Source organism: Xyrauchen texanus, chromosome 21, assembly GCF_025860055.1.
Source record: "Xyrauchen texanus isolate HMW12.3.18 chromosome 21, RBS_HiC_50CHRs, whole genome shotgun sequence".
In the NCBI taxonomy this organism is placed as follows: Eukaryota; Metazoa; Chordata; class Actinopteri; order Cypriniformes; family Catostomidae; genus Xyrauchen; species Xyrauchen texanus.
The window spans coordinates 8,718,499-8,735,766 of record NC_068296.1 but is presented as its reverse complement, the minus strand read 5'-3'; the positions used below and the strand labels follow the sequence as shown (position 1 = coordinate 8,735,766).

General features: G+C 39.6%; 1 protein-coding gene across 1 annotated transcript in view; it reads right to left on the bottom strand.

The window, feature by feature from the left end:
• Positions 1–4,455: 4,455 nt before the first annotated feature.
• The window catches only part of LOC127661572 (CUGBP Elav-like family member 4), a 151,423-nt gene continuing 138,610 nt past the window's right edge, over positions 4,456–17,268 (bottom strand). Inside the window, exons 12-13 of the mRNA XM_052152335.1 lie at positions 9,932–10,092; positions 4,456–4,535 (exon numbers count right to left, since the gene is read on the bottom strand). Of these exons, the coding sequence (XP_052008295.1) occupies positions 9,965–10,092 (128 nt within the window). The 3' untranslated portion in view covers positions 4,456–4,535; positions 9,932–9,964. The remainder of the gene's footprint in view (positions 4,536–9,931; positions 10,093–17,268) is intronic.

The following is a 17,268-nucleotide window of genomic DNA, read 5'->3' as shown; positions in this document are numbered from 1 at the left end:
ACAAAGAACGGTGCACTTGACAGAAATACAATTCAACAAAGGCTTGTCACTCTGATGAGTACACAAACTCGATACAAATGAACTGGACATCATAGATTTTATGTTCTTCAATTTTAACAATGCTGGTACTGAGACTCAAAGATGAAAAATACCAATCACAGAAGCTCTCTCTTCTCTTTGCAAGCTATATCCTATTCGATGGAAGCTTACCCTCTAGAGAAAGCTCTGATGCTGCATTTGACCTATCGGAATACATTAGGTGCGTACCTAATGGTTGTAGAAAAATGTGGATCACTTTGAAATTAAGCAGGAAAACAGAGGATTGGATTTCTGAAAGCACAATTAGACCCTCCTTTGATGCCTATATCAAAATATTTGGTCACATAACAGCACTTTGCAAACCCTTGTGTTTTCCTTGATGTCCTAGGGAAATCAGTGGTTCCGCACCATAAACTAGTGACAACTTCTGTGTAGGTGCCCTAAGGTGTATCCTGCCTGTTATTAAACTGAAGCAAGAGGAATAGCCTTGTTAAGACAACAATTTATATAAAACTGATACATTTAGCATGTTCCTCTGCTGTGTAATAGCACGCTACAGTGATATGGCACTTTAACCCAGACACTTGGCAGGGGATTTTGGCCTCATTTTAACTGAACCAGATCACACTGAAAAACAGCATCCGGAGATACTCTGAGATATGAGCTGTCTACGACACAAGACTAAATTTGATACTACAATTGAGATTGTGGAGGAAATGTACTTGTCAACTGCACAGCTATTGTGAGCATTGGTCTGATTTAAATAGTGTGCTTTAGCAAAACTATTTCAGTGCTTAAGAATAATCTGTGTGCTTTGCTGATATTCAAATTTTTCTAAGCAGAGGGTCACCAAACACAAGAAGATGTTTTTATAGAAATAAAAATGATGGATATATGTATAGACACTAAGGATATTAGACAACTGCAAAAAAAAAAAAATTTGAAATTTAATTTGGCACTTTCAAACTTAGTAAGCTCCTTATCTTACAGACAAGACAACACATCTAAAGATTGCACTTCATCAAGTACAGCTAATGAAAAATGCAGGAGGATTTTCTGGGACAGGAATCTGTTGCGTATTTGTTCATACAAAATGATTATTTAGGTACATTTATGAGAGACCCACATATAAAACTAAATGGCAAGTATTTAAGCTCTAACTAGTGCAAATTCTAATGATTTCCAGCAAGCTGGTATCTTCATGGCTTGACAGAGTTAAGAAAGAATACTATATAAAAAATTGACAACAGAATTTGGTGACAATGGTGAAATTTTGTTAAAAATGTTGGTGAAAGAATAGGAAAAAAACAGAACCAAAATAAGACAAAATAACCAAAAACAATGTTGTAGAGAGACTGCAATTGTTCTTAGAATAGTTTTTCCAGTATAGCTGTGCACAAACACTGAAATGTGTAGATATAGGCTGAACTGAACTGAAAACAAATTCTGATTACAAGCATGGGCAGGCCATTACCACATCAATATCTGTTCAAGCATGTTCATCCGTTCATAGCATGCAGCAAAGACAAATATCACCTCGCAAGGGCAGGCAGCAAGGCAAAATTGCATGGTTTTGGTCCTTTGGGATCCTGGAGGAAGCTTTCATTTTCAAAGGATAAAAGCAAGGTCTCATATGCTGGCATGAAGATTAAGAGGTCACATTTGGTCATTGACACCAATATTTTTCTGTCCAATCTGAGTTCCACCCACCTAATTTCTAGATAAAAGCCTGCCCATGACATGAGAGATGATTCATTTTCACTATGTTAGCAGAACAATCAATTAAAGATGGAAGTATGAAGATAATGTGGATATCTTAATATTTACTCTCAGAAGAGTAATAGGCCTCCAATCTTACAACATCTAGAAAGGCTAGGTCAAAGGATCTTTTGTGACCAAAACATTTGTTATTTTTTTAGGACCAATTCACTTGTAAACAAGCCAAATAAGAACTGTCCATCAGGTGAAGTGCAAAAATATGAGTAAGCCTGAGAAAACTGATGTCATATGTCTGAAAGTCTGGAAATTATTCACTGTTGACAACAATAATATATTGAGCTTCATTGTAAGGTAGTCCTGTATTTCTTTCTGATTTATTGACTCTTTCTGTATAAACTTTGAAGATTAAGGCCATAACCACACAAATATTTATTTTTTTATTTGAAACATCTGTTTTCTTTTTCCTTCTGTTAACAACATAATTTTCCTAATTCTCTGTTACGAAACAGGTCTAGTGTGGATAAATGTAGCAAAATCAAACTAAAATGTATTAGTGTGGACAGAGGCCTAAAGTCACCAGAATACATGTTATTTATATATAAATAAATATAATGTTAGCTCTTGCTGCAATGGAAAGTTGTTTAGAATGTCAAAAGTGCTAGTTCTCCCATCCTGACCAGCTGACAAATGCCCAAAACCCCTCTTAAACCATAAAATCTGACCAGTGCAAAGAAGCTTGGAAGCCTGCTAAGACAGGCTAAAGACTGTAGGCTGGTTTAAGCTTTATTTCAGCAAGGAATAAAATGTGAATTCCATGCCATTTCAAGATTTAAAATGCTGTATTATCTGGAGCTTCAGAAATTGTAATAAAATCTGTGAACTATCTCTTCCATTCCAAATAAAGATTACAGGTGAGGTGGCTGTAGCTCAGGTGGTAGAGTGGGTTGTCCACTAATCACAGGTTTGGTGGTGTGAATCCTGGCCCACATGACTCCACATGCCGAAGTGTCCTTGGGCAAGACACTGAACCCCAAGTTGCTCCCAATGGCAGGCTAGTGCTCTGCTGTCATTGGTGTGTGAATGGGTGAATGAGACGCAGTGTAAAGAGCTTTGAATACTGCTAAATTTTAAACGGCGATATACAAGTGCAGACCATTTACAGATGGACATTTCTAAATTCTGCTATTGTGATTTACATAAATGTGACTGACTATAACTCATGTTGTGGTCAGTTCAGATGGTTTTAATCCATCACTAATGATTTCAGGTAGGTTTGAGAGCCCATGATAAAACTGTGGCATTTACAATGGATTACAGCAAAGTAAAAAGGGTTCATAAAGTAATGCTGGGAGTGCAATTTCTTTTGCCTTCACCATTAACAGTTCTGGATAGATTTGCCGTGAGACCAACTGCAAGTGCTTTTAGTGCTTTGTGAAGTTTGCAAACCGATAAATATCCACGGTGCTCTCAATAGAACTTCTAATGGACCTACTTCTTATTCAGTGAGGGGGTATGGGTTATCAAAAATGTCATCCTTTGCTTTTGTGGTACATCAGTTCTGTTCATTTGGCAGTTTCAATAGCTATCTTCCCTCCATCTCATCCAGTCTCATCAAATTTGCTGAACATCAGAAATTAGTATTTTCTATCAGAGTACAAAAAGCCTTCCAGGAGACGCTTGCTACGTCCAATAACCGGCTCTTTGTGGATTGGCACTTGTCAGATACAGACTTTGAGAACCTTCATGTTAGCTCTGGTTCTCTTTTTGCAATTCTTCCTCAAAACTGTTCCACAGCTGTCAAATAGATGAATCGAGAAAGAGTAGAATGTGATGAATCATATTATCCAGCGTCCAAACATGTTCAGGAAAGAGGCCCATTGACCATAAGGACAGCTTTGCCTCTTTGTTGTACATTTCCTTAATTTTTTACAAGTTCAAGTATTATCTTTTCTAATAAAAATAAATAGAAAAACATGAAAAATGATCAACTCCTACATTTCTACATTTCTAATCTACTTCTCGGTGCAGAAGACAGCTACCAGAGCTACTGTATAACAGATTCCATCTCTAATGTAAGTCCAAAAATTTCTTTATCTTTAAACAGGCTGCTGGATGCAGACCTAAAGACACTGTTTTCTACGGTTAACATTATTAATCATTATACTTGCAGCTACTAGGTAAGAGTTTTTTTTTTTTTAAATATATATTTATATATTTATAATCTTTTAAAAAGCGTGTAGTCCTTTGGTCCCTATTTCCTAAGGAATGATGCATGTAGATATTCCTGGATTCTCTTCCAGAGCGCAGATCACTCGTTACCAGTGTAGGCACAAAAACCAAAATGGCAACAGGCTGGTGTGTGTGCTTGTGTGTATAGAGAAATATCAATACATTTACATGAGGATTTACTTTTGTATCTGGTATGCATTTTGATGTGAATAGTGCATGTAAAGGCTAGAATATTTTGAATGCCTCTGCAAATGTTTGAGTGTGTGTGTATTTGTATAGTATATATCTGTTTATGCATGCTTTGAGCATAATGTGTTCATAAAGGTTTTTTTTTTTCAATCTTGTCTAAAAAAACAGCAGCAAAAAAGTTGCCAAAGCAAAAAAGGGGAAAAAATAAAAAGTTAGCAGAAAATTTTTTTTTGTTGCTCCCACTCTTTTGTGATTTTCTCACAAAATTAAGGGACTGCTGCTTGCCGTCTGTGATATGTAGCAGAGCAAAAGTCTTTGATACTGCACTTGTGGAAATAAGGTGTTGTACGTCCTTCATCCTGACAGAGAGAAAGAGAAACAGATGGGAAAAACAAAAGAAGAGAGAAATGAAGGAGAGAAGAAGAGAGAAATGATGGAGAGAAGAAGAGAGAAATTTTTTTAAATTGAAGACAGTCATGAAGAATGGAAGATTCTAGATGCTTTAAACACCAAAAGGCAACATTTAATGAAGCACAGTGTGAGAGAAAGATAGAGAATCACTCTCCTGGATATCCTATTATGGAACATACTTTTATTGTGTTACTGTCCTGAAAACCTCAAATCACAAGTCTGTTGACATGATTCTCAGGAGTACATGTCTAGGATTTAGGTCACCCAAAAATCCAAAGAAAAACAATCCGAAATTATATTTTGCATTAAGAAATAAATCCTATTTTGAGGACCATTAAGATTTTTTGCATTCTTCATGACAATGCAGCACATTTTCCTCCCAATATTATCATTACTGTAATACTTTCAGCCGTTTATTTTTTTGTTTGTTTTTTTATTATTCTCATTACTGACAATGTTGAATGTTGAAATTTGATTCTATATTTCTGTAAAATAGTATTTTTATTGCATAACAGTAAAAAAATAACAGTAATTCAATAACTAATATTAGAATAAATTACAGTCAGTACAACAAAAACTACCATTATGTATAAATACTCAATTCCTGTGAAATATTATTTCGAATATGAATGGTTGAAAAAGTAGGCTTTTCTTTAAGCAAATATAATTTCTTATTTCTTACTTTTGGTTCTGAGATGAAATATGCCCATGACATGTTCTTGACATGTTTCATGAGATTTTCACATCTATTTGTCCATAAATTGCATCTTGAGGTATTCTCTGTTGGGCAAATCTGCTCGAAGAGCAAACACATTTATATCAAATCTTTAAAATAACAGAACTGTTCTTGATGAAACCAAACTGGCCATGAAGTTCGTATCACGAATGCATTTCTAGGACAGTAACTGACTAAAATGTTTGACTTCAGTTAGCTCATTTAAAATACTGCAGCCATCATGTGATACTATCAGAGTGAAAGAGTATACAGACACAATACAACACAATGACTGTCATGTAATTACCAACAGATGTTGTATACTCAGTTTGCTGACATACTATGCACTTTGAACAGCATTGAGGGTTTGCCAAATGACACAAATGTACACAGTATGATACCAAAGCTCCAGTGATTGTTTGCTTTGGCAAAAGGTTTTGTATGCATTAAAAACAAGACAAATACAAAAACTGACTAGTAAATTTTTTTTATAGAAGCTGAAGATTGTTTCTCGGGTTATGTTTAGAGAAATACACAGGAATATGGAGCAGATTTATTAAAGACTTCAATTTAAATTAAAAAGGCTGTTTTTAACATGTGCTTTATTTCAGACGGTTTGTTTGTCGCCAACAATCATGATAAAACGATAGTTACAATGAACACCAAACAAATATGATGAAAAGACATATGCTCTCTTTTCTGTCACTATTGTTATTTCTTATCTCTCGTGTATGTCTCATATGATTTTTAAAATGAATACTAATATTATTATAATAATGCTATATTAAACAAGCAGTTAAGAGCTGTTAAGCTGTGGCTGATCTGAACAATACATCTTTAACTAAAAGCTCCCAAAAACAAAAGCATCCAACACAAACCATGACACATATTCTTTTTGCTTTTTCTTTTTTCTCCCCTGTTCTGCCCAATTTGGAATGCCCAATTCCCAATGTCCTCTAAGTCCCCGTGGTGGTGTAATGACTCGCCTCATTCTGGGTGACGGGAGGAAGAATCTCAGTTGCCTCCGCGTCTGAGACTGTCAATCCACGCATCTTTTCACGTGGCTTGTTGAGCACGTTACCGCAGAGACGTAGTGTGTGGAGGCTTCATGCCACTCTCCACGGCATCAATGCAAAACTCACCACGTGCCCCACTGAGATCGAGAACCACACATTATAGTGACCACTAGGTTACCCCATGTGACACAACCCTCCCCAGCAACTGGGCTAATTTGGTTGCTTAGGAGACCTGGCTGGAGTCACTCAGCACACCCTGGATTCAAACTCATGACTCCAGGGGTGGTAGTCAGCACCAATGCTCGCTGAGCTACCCAGGCCCCCAACACTAACACATATTCTAAACCAACACCAATGTATAACATTTTTTTTTGTAATGTTTTTATCACTAAGTGGTTTGACTTAATTCAAAAGTGACTTGAATCTAAAATAAAATGTAATGCACCTGAAAAGAGTGCCAGGATATCAAAGTGCCTACCATTCCAGAGACAGACGGCATAGCAGGAAAAACAAAGCAAATGAATGTTCAATATCCATTGGACAGTATTTTAACAGTGACTTCAGAGACTTTTAAAAAATAATTACGAACTTTAGCTGTCAGCTGTAACCCTATATCCGAGCCAAACAAATTGAGAACCACTGATTAAAACAATATTTTCCGCAAAAAAATGTAAATAAAAAAATCTTCTGTTTGCACACTAAGCTTTTAAATGTCAAAGTGAACAAGCCTTATTTCCAAAACACAAAAATGCACACAAGAACAGAGCTAGTGTGAAGAATAAAAGACACAAAGAGCAAAATATCCACCACACTCAACTGCACACGCACAACAATTCACGGTACAACAGCCAAAAGGGTCAAAAGTCACAACCCATCAGAAATTCACCAATCAGTACTTGAATTACGGAGAGAGGCTACCAGATATCAAAAGAGACCATTTGCACTCCACCACTGGAAACCATAGAAATATATAGAGATAGAAATGAGTTAACGGCACATCATGCCACTGTCACAGTTGGTCACAGGGGGGGTGCGTTGCGTTGAACTTACAGTAATGGAAAGTGTTTCCCCTGAGTGCAGACATGTGGCTACAATAGAGCGCAGCCATCCTGAGCTGGCATTTGCCCTGCCGGGTTAGTTGAATGGAGAAAAACACAAGAATCGCTGGCATTGTTCTTTTCAACTTGGTATTAGTGCTTTGTGATGAGTATTATTTATGAATTTTTGTTTAGTAGGTAAAAAATGATATGAATGATAAAACATAAAGACAAGTGCATTGAAACACTGTAAGTACTTTAAGCATTAATGAGTTTAAGACAAAAACACGTATACACAACAAGGATTGAGGACAAGACTTTGAAATTGGAAAAATATCAAACACACACACACACACACACACACACACACACACACACACACACACACACACACACACACACACACACACACACATGTTGTGTTTCCATGTTTTATGGGGACTTTCCATAGACATAATGGTTTTTATACTGTACAAACTATATATTCTATCCCATGACCCTAACCCTATCCCTAAACCTAACCATCACAGAAAACTTTCTGCATTTTTAGATTTTCATAAAAAATAATTTAGTATGATTTATAAGCTGTTTTCCTCATGGGGACTGACAAAATGTCCCCACAAGGTCAAAAATTTCGGGTTTTACTATCCTTATGGGGACATTTGGTCCCCACAAAGTGATAAATACACGCTCACACATACACACACACACACACACACACACACACACACACACGTTGAGGTGAACACGTTCTTGTGTGATTGAGATGTAGATTATGATGCTCGCCTGTTAGTGTTTAAACTTCAAAGGTATAATTCACCACAAAATGTAAAGTCTGTCTTAATTTATTCACCATCATGTTGTTACAAACCTGTATGACTTATTTTCTTCATTGGAACACAAAAGTGGACATTTTTAAGAATAGTGATGTAAATGGGGAAGATTTTCACTGAATAACTTAATAAATATCATAAATTTTGGCCCGTTTCTCAATAAAAGCTAAAGTATGACTGCAGAACTCTTGAAATATAGCACACAAGTCATATGTACTACTTATAACCTCTTAAGACCCGACCATGACTATTGTCTGCATTTTCCATTCTCTTTTTGAAAAAAAAATTCTAGAGCTAAAATTATTTCCTAAAAATGTATGTCCACACATACAGTATGAGGCGGGCCTATTTTGTGAAATTTTACCAAGGTTTTTTATTTATTTATTATTTATTTTTATCAAATTGTTTATTATGTTTCCAGGAGTGTTGGTTATTCATGTTTTTGAGACATTACAGACATTATGGCTGATTTTCCGTAAAGCTGCTTTGGAACAATGTGTATTGGGAAAAGCACAAATAAAAAAATTATACAAATAAAAAGGATTTGACTTATGTTACAATAGCGACTTTGGCATCAAAATCTCAATGTTCTCTCTTTAAACTGTCAAATAAACAAACAATAGCCAGTGCTGAAGCATTTTACCAATCAGAAATTAGCATAATTAATCCTGATACAAGTCATAGACAGCATCATCCAATCACTGCCAACCATGTTAAAATAAAATGATACATTATAAATTCTGAATTAAAGTACTTAATAACATTGTCCCATGTCTGCCAATCATGTTGACTAGTTCAAATTTCATCTGCAGCCTGAACTTTTGATAGGAAGTTTGGATTTAATTCACATGGCTTCTTAGGAAAGCTATAGGATGCTCCCTTGGTCCCTATTAAGAGAATGATAACCTCCAGTGTACTCTCTGTCTGCACTCGAAATGCACTTTATTTTCATCCTAACTCCATATAAACTCCATATCTTTTTTTTCTGAATGTGAAAATGCACAGTAAGCATAAGATTTTTAATAACAAAACCTTGTACTTTCATCCACTATAATGTACGTTGTGTTTAGCAGCATGGCGTTTTACAATAATCACTCAAATTTAAAGACTGTCAAGAATGTCTTAATTAAATAAAAATTATGCGTTGCATAATGTGAAGCCAAAATTCAACATCCATGAATGTGGACGTGGGGTCGCACAAGGTTAAGATATTTTTGGGGAATTATTTTGGTCTTTTTTGGAGTTTGACAGTGCCTGGTCACTGGAAAAAAGCAATGTGAACATTCTGTTAAACGTCAACTTTTGTGTTCCAGAGAAATAAAAAGAAAAAAAGCCTTACAGTTTTGGAAAAACATGAGTGTGAGTAAATGATGACAGCATTTTTAGGTAAACTCTTTCTTGAATCTATCTCTCTGTAAGTCTGCAGTTCAAGTACTGTTCCGTTCCTCATAGCTCAGCTCCTTTGTTACTTAATTTACCTCTCAGTAATTCATCAACAATTAATTAAAACTAATGAAATCTTTACTTTTTATGGCTTTTTAAAAGACACAATTAACTCCTGATGCCTGTCAACTGACAGAAAGCAATTTTACAGAGATCTGCCTCAAGGTTTATGCAGTACATTTCATTTAAAAACACAGCAGCTAAACCTGTTACTCAAACAGGAATACAGTACAGACCACATGATCGAACTGTATGATAGTTACATCATGTATAGAGACCAGCAATGAAAGTGTCTCTGACCTGTGAGTGGACGTGATATTGGTCAGTTCAGGGTCAGTATGGGCGGTTGGCATCCTTTGGCCGCTTGAGCTGAACTTTGAGTCTCTTCATGCCGATCTGAAAACCGTTCATGGACTGAATTGCTGCCTGAGCACTGGATGGGTTATCGAAGCTTACAAAACCTGAGAGAGAGACGAGAGAGAGAGACAGAGAGAGACAATTAAATTAACTGGGTAATTTTCTTGCTGCATAATAATAACAAGACTTTTACATTTATGACAGGAAATGTGAGTTTATGTACGCTAGCTTGTGTTAAGCTTGCTGCAACAATGCTTGGATGTTGCCAGGGTGTAGCTATGCAGTTGCTAGTGTGTTCTGGGTGGTTGCTTACTGGCCCAAGTCAAAAAAGCCCACCCCCAAGTCTCTATGATATTCTGGTCTCTAGATATTGCTCGGGGTTCCCCTTCGCTTTTCACTGTTAAAAGAGTGTTCTCCTCCTAAAAGAGTTTTATTTGGAAAGCACCCCGGCAGTGTTGGCACATCAACTGCCTAGAGTTGTTGGCTGTATCTCTTGCCCTACGGAGGTTTCTCCCACTAATCCGGGGCAAGCATGTCTTGATCCATTCAGACAGCACAGCGACGGTAGCGTACATAAATCGCCAAGGTGGTGTGCGCTCTTGTCATATGTCACAACTCGCCCGCCACCTCATCCTTTGGAGTCAATCGCGACTCAGGTCTGTGCCGGTGCTGTGCACACCGGTGCTGTGCAAGATCAGGGAGGACGAGGAACGGGTCATCCTGGTGGCCCCTTACTGGCCCATCGCAGCCCACCACGACGCAGTAGATGGCAAGTCCCTAGGTAAGCATGACTTGATTATCAGGTTCCTGAAAGGCACCCGGAGACTGAACCCTCCCCGGACTAGCCTATTCCCCTCCTGGGATCTCTCAGTGGTCCTCTCGGGCCTCCAGAGGCCCCCCTTCGAGCTGCTTGATTCAGTTGAGCTCAAGGCCCTCTCCTGGAAGACGGCCCTCATGATCGCGTTAGCCTCCATCAAGAGGGTTGGGGACCTCTTGCCAAACAAGTGTTCTCTGTCAGCAACACCTGCCTGGAGTTTGGTCCAGCACATTCTCACGTTATCCTGAGGCCGTGACCAGGCTATGTGCCCAAGGTTCCTACGACCCCCTTCAGGGACGAGGTTGTGAATCTGCAAGCACTGCCCCGGGAGGAGGCAGACCCAGCCCTTTCGTTGCTGTGTCTGGTACGTGCTTTGCGTATCTATTTGGACCACATGCAGAGCTTTAAATGTTCTGAGCAGCTCTTTGTCTGCTTCGGCGGACGGCGGAAAGGGAACGGCGTCTCCGAACAGAGGTTAGCTCACTGGGTCGTTGATGCTATATCTTTAGCTTATCACACCCAGGGTGTGCCCGCCCACTTGCGGGTTCGAGCACACTTTACTGGAAGTGACTGGGCAGGATGTGGCCTCCTCAGGGGTGTGGGGAACCTAAGGTCTGTATGTTACATCTCTTTGGGGGTGTTTGGGAGGGCTTCGCGCAGCCGACACAGGTGCCTCTAGCACGCAGTAGCCTGCTTGCACCTGTCTCGACAGTTCACGTAACACGGTCAGTGCGTGGTGTTTTTATATGGGACCCCTTGTGTCACTTCATTCGACACAACGTTGAGTGTGTGACAGAAGGGGAACGTCATGATTACTGTTGTAACCTCCGTTCCCCGAGGGAGGGTGCGAGACGTTGTGTCCCTCCTGCCACAGCACTAGACCTACCACTGTAAACAGCCATACCTTACTTTCGGCTCCTTAGTGCAAAATCCTGACTGGCACTCGCTGTCCCGCTTCCCTTTATACCCGTATGTCCGGGGCAGGGCTTGCAAATTCTGTCTGCCAACTTGACATTGGCCTTTTCTCAGGTTCAGAGGTACGTTTGGCGTCCCAGGAAGACCCCTTGTGTCACTTCATTCGACACAACGTCTCGTTCCCTCCCTCGGGGAACAGAGGTTACAACAGTAACCATGACGGTCTTCCTTCAGTGTCAGTTTGTGGGATGTTTTGGCCAATTTTATCATTTGGCAGGTGAAAACCCTAATTCTAATCACTTAGTAAAGTAATAGCACACCCCTTCTCAACAAGCCGCATAATTTTAAGCATTATTAATGTCTGCAGCACAATCAGTGTGGGACTGTTGATCGTGGGGTGGTGTGAGTTGAACTTGAGCTTGGTTCTTCTCTGGTCTTATCACATCACTCTGACTGACTGAAAGCACAAATTTTCCACCTGCAAGCTGATTTCATCGACATACTGCAGCTCCAAATGAATTTGAGAGGACAGACCATGCTTTTGTCAGACACAGACGAGATAAGACAGCGGTTTTACAAACCCTGTTAAACAAATGCAGACAGAGAGAGAGAGAGAGAGAGAGATGAGCTGTCAGACAACATGATTCGTCATAAATCTCACACGTATCTCTCTCACTCTCTCCGTCACCAGCGACTGGGGCAGAAATGAGAGGAAGAAAGAAACGAGTGAAAAAGTGGATGGAGAAATGGTAGGATAGGCAATACAGTTCTATTCCAAACCCTATTGAACTGACTACCTAGAAAGCATTTTAAAGACCCAATAAAAAAAAGAGGTAATCTACTGGCCAGTATACCCCTAAAAGTTAAAATAATTTTGAGAGAATATTTTGTCCATTGAAACATAATCCCTTCTAATACTGGTTCATTAAGAAATACATAAGCGCATGCATTTAATGGGGGTCTAAGGGCATAACAGGCAAATTAAGCAACTCATACGTTAAGAGTGACAGCATAAAGCAGAAAAATGTGTAGATACACCTATTCGTTCTTTATTTTTAACTTTTTCTACATTTTAGAATTATAGTAATAAAAATAAATTATAAAAGTATTAATAATATGTCATCAAAACAATGAAATAATGCAAGTGAAAGTATGTCAGTTATGTGGTGACCAAAATGTATTAAACAAATCAAAGGTATCTTATATCTAACCTTCTCTATAATACACTGTGAGTGTTTTGTGTGTCTATTTGTGTGTTTGCTGAATATTTCAGTTTACAGGAGTCTTAGAAATCCATTTTCCTTCACTTAATCCCACTCTAAAAGCGAGCTTTAATCAGTGTTAAATGTCAACATTGAGCAAGTTAACAGCATAGATTACAGTAACACACTGTTAATGTAAACCCTTCAAACATCTCCAACTGTTGCAGATACGCTTCAAGAAGCATTTGTCTGCTGGTTTATTGTTAAGATGTTTGGACAAACGCTTAATAGAAATGTACTGAAAAAAGTGCTAGACTTTAAATATATAATTTAAAAGTCTAGCACTTTTTTCAATACATTTCTACTATCTGAAACAGTAAATACATCCGCCATCGATAAAAAATAATCAGAAAGCTTTTAAGTTGACTCTGGTTTCATGATATCTTTTCATGTGAACAGTGAAATTGGTTGATGAGTTACACGCAAACAGATTTGTGTAAGCTGAAAAGTATGTGCACTTGGGAGCCCCAAACACCTCTGATCTTTGAGAAAAGGACAATGTGAATTGGCGAGTGGAATTTGCATGCCACTCCCCTGGACATACGGGTATAAAAGGAGCCACTCATTCAGGTTTTGTGCTGAGGAGCCGAGACAAGGTCCCAGCCATTTCAGCGGGTAGTTCAGTGTTGTGGCAGGAGGGACACAACGTCTCATTCCCTCAATCGGGGAATGGAGGTTATGAAAATAACCAGTATTTTCCCTATCTGTCACTCTAAGTTGTGTCGATGTAGTGACACGAGGGGTCCCTATACAACTAGCTGAACTAGCTGAACTGAGTTATGTGGACTTGTGGTGCAAGACAAGCAGACCATTGTGTGCTTCCGAGCCAGTACACCCGGCTCTCACGTAACCTCCCCCAGTGCTCAGGGGGTACTTGGTGATTCCGCCAGGTAGCGGCGCCTTGCGGGAACAAGTGCACCGCAACTGCCTTAACCACCTGGAGAATTGCTGAGTACCTTCTGGCAGCCCCACCAACGAGGGTAGTGGGAGCGGAGGAGCTCTGAGATCAGGTCCGGGCAGTAAAAGGTGCTCACCACTACTTTGTGAGCTCCTCATGCACCTCCCAGTAGAAAGGAACTGGGGCCCAGGAACCAATCATCAAGCCATGAGGATTCAGGCGGAGGGTTCCATTTCAGCCCGATGCTCACAGCTGCCTGGGCAAGCATGGCCATCATCTCTATGTCGGCCTGCAATTAGGCAACCACACGAAGGTGGGAGCCCCGTCGAGTCCTCGGCATCAGACTGAACCAGCCCGCTCTCCGATGCTGCAATCAAAATCTCATCTGCTTCAAGTCCTATCACAGAACTCGACCGTGGCAAATGAGTGTGCTGGGGAATGAGAGGTCCGTGGGGGGTTACACAGCGAGCGGCTCCAATTGGAATCCCCAAATCGCCCCAGTGCTAACCGATGCGGCCTCAAAACCGTAGGTAGAAGGACCGGGGTGGGGAACCGCTGAGGTGGCTTTCCCTCTGAGGAAGGAAAGCCGTGACAGCAACGTTGCCATAGTCATGCTCTCGCAGTGAGAACATGACCCGTCCACGAACGCTGTCCCTGCGTGGGCAGTGCCCAATCACATCAGGTAGCGATCTCCGGAAGCGGAGAGGTAATGGCCGCAACCAGGAATTATACACAAACGGAAAGGCATCTTTAAAAAGATGCTCTCTGTGAGTGCCAATCTTTTAGAAGGAAATATACTTATATACTATTTTAGAGGGAGAATATATACTCTTTTAGAGGAATAATACACTCTTTTTGACTGCTGAAGCACCCAGGGGCGTTCTCTGCACTCCACGGGTGCAAGAGGGGGAGAAGTCGCTGTAATGCGCCCCAAATCTAACAGCTTTGACGAGGTGAATGTATCGGTGGAGGAATTCAGCTTACTGAAACATAACAGCTCGGCTCCGAAGAAAAAATCAGAATGAGTGGTTGCGAGCTCAGCTCCTTTTATACCCGTATGTTATACCCGTAATTCCACTCGCCAATTCCCATTGGTCTTTTCTTAAAGATCAGAGGTGTTTGGGGCTCCTAAGTACGACCCCTAGTGTCACTACATCGACACAACTTTGAGTGAGTGACAGATAGGGAACTAAAAGATACAATACAGAAGGTAATTTTAAACCTTCAGTAATTGGTCCATAATGAGACAATATATGAAAGGTGTATAAAAACATATCATGACCCTGGGAGGACTTTCTCATAGAAGCAAATTAAAAACTGAATAAAGTCCTTGTTTGCAATTATATACAGACTTGTAAAGTGTCTTTAAACGCAGACACAAATGCCGTTTATAAAAGAATAAATCATGAAAACATAATGAGCCGTAATGTATCTGGATGTTTTATAACTTTGTTATAGAGTTTGTTTCACAGAACCAATGAATCAACTTCACATGGCAAACTTGTGGGAGTTGTGATCATGTTTATCCAATTGCAAATGATAAATGCATGCAGAATTCTAATTCAAGCACATTTCGCTGACATGATAAAGTAATTAGGTAGTGTATGTTCCTTTCCACACCGGAGGAGGCAGATGAATAAGACGTGATAGAATTTTTTCCTAAACAGCATCTTTATCTAAATTTATTGCAACTTTGGAAGGAGCCCATGGGTGTACAGTGACAACCGAGTGGAGGAGAGGAGCATATTTGTCAGCCAAGATGTCTCCCGGATTTGCCCCTTTACTCGACTTTGTTTCCCCGGCTTTTGACCCTACGCTACCCTGACCATTCTCCTTCTGGATTTTCACAAGATCTTAACAAATAGTGATGAAAATAAACTTTAAATGTAAAGATGAAGAAAACTCAGCAAGGCATTATGAGAAATATAATACAGGAAGCACATCACAGATTCTATGCAGCTATAAGGCTGGAGTTCTGGAGCGTTCTAGAATATGGCCATGTGGTAGAAGAGCTTTCAGAAGGGTTGTTGGATTCTGTTAGTTAGTTGCCAGGGCTTGTATGAACATCAGCCCTGAAGCTATAGAATGTTGGGGAAGCTACTTTACTCAAAATGTAAAGTCCAACTACATTCATTTTGAAATCAAAATATTCATATACCTCAAAAAACAGAACAGATCAATTTGCACTGAATAACACTAATGAAACTAGAAAACACCATAATTTATATAACAGAGTTACATAAATATACACTTAGCACTTTGTTAGGAACACTGTGGTCCTTATAATGTGCCCTATGTAGTCTTCTGCTGTTGTAGCCCATCTGACTCAAGATTCGACCTGTTGTGCATTCTGAGATGCTATTCTGCTCACTACAATTGTACAGAGTGGTTATTTGAGTTACCGTAGCCTTTCTGTCAACTTGAACCAGCCTGGCCATTCTCTGTTGACCTCGTTCATCAACAAGGTGTTTCCATCCGCAGAACTGACGCTCCCTGAGTGTTTTTTGTTTTTGGCACCATTCTGAGTAAACTCTAGAGACTGTTGTGTGTGAAAATCCCAGAATATCATCAGTTACAGAAATACTGAAACCAGCCAGTCTGGCACCAACAATCATACCATGGTCGAAATCACTGAGATAATTTTTTTTTGCTCATTCTGATGGTTGATGCAAACATAAACTAAAGCTCCTGACCCGTATCTGCATGATTTTCAAATTTGCCTCAAATTTGCCACCGACTATTTTCATATGCACATGAGTTTTGCAGCAAACTTGTGGCAAATTGTTCATTCTTACTAAAGGTTTGCTGCAGGTTATTTAACAATGTGAATGTAATGAGATGCAAATTTGCTGCAAATTTGAGGCAAGTTTGCAGCTAGTTTGCCAGAACTCTAGATTGTTTGTAATGGTTCAGTACAGTAAAGATTTTACGGTTTTGAAAACTGCTGAGCTACTGTCAGACTACTGAAACGTAGTTAGTAGAGTAGCTACCTTTAATTAGTTGCCACCCAAAACTGATAGAAAGATTGTGGATAAAGGACTGGAATACGGTGTCTAGAATGTGAGAAAAGCAAAACAAGCTCTCTAAAAGAGTGAAATGTGAGTAAAATTATGGCTATCAGAGAGACATAAATGAGCTCTCCTCAAATCTCCAGTGTGCTGTATCTTATAAGCACTCGCTGATGAGCAGAACCCGATGGGAACGATAAATTCCCATTCCCCAGTGCATGCCTGCTCGCTCATGCATGACGGCATTTTCTGAGTGTTAATTGCAATTTGATTAGTGTAGACGCTGGAAACAAAGGCACGAGATGAACTAATTGTGCTAAGTAAAGAAGATTTCCAAGAGGATTGTGCCAAGATGACAAGCTTGCTCCCTTGAGTGTCTG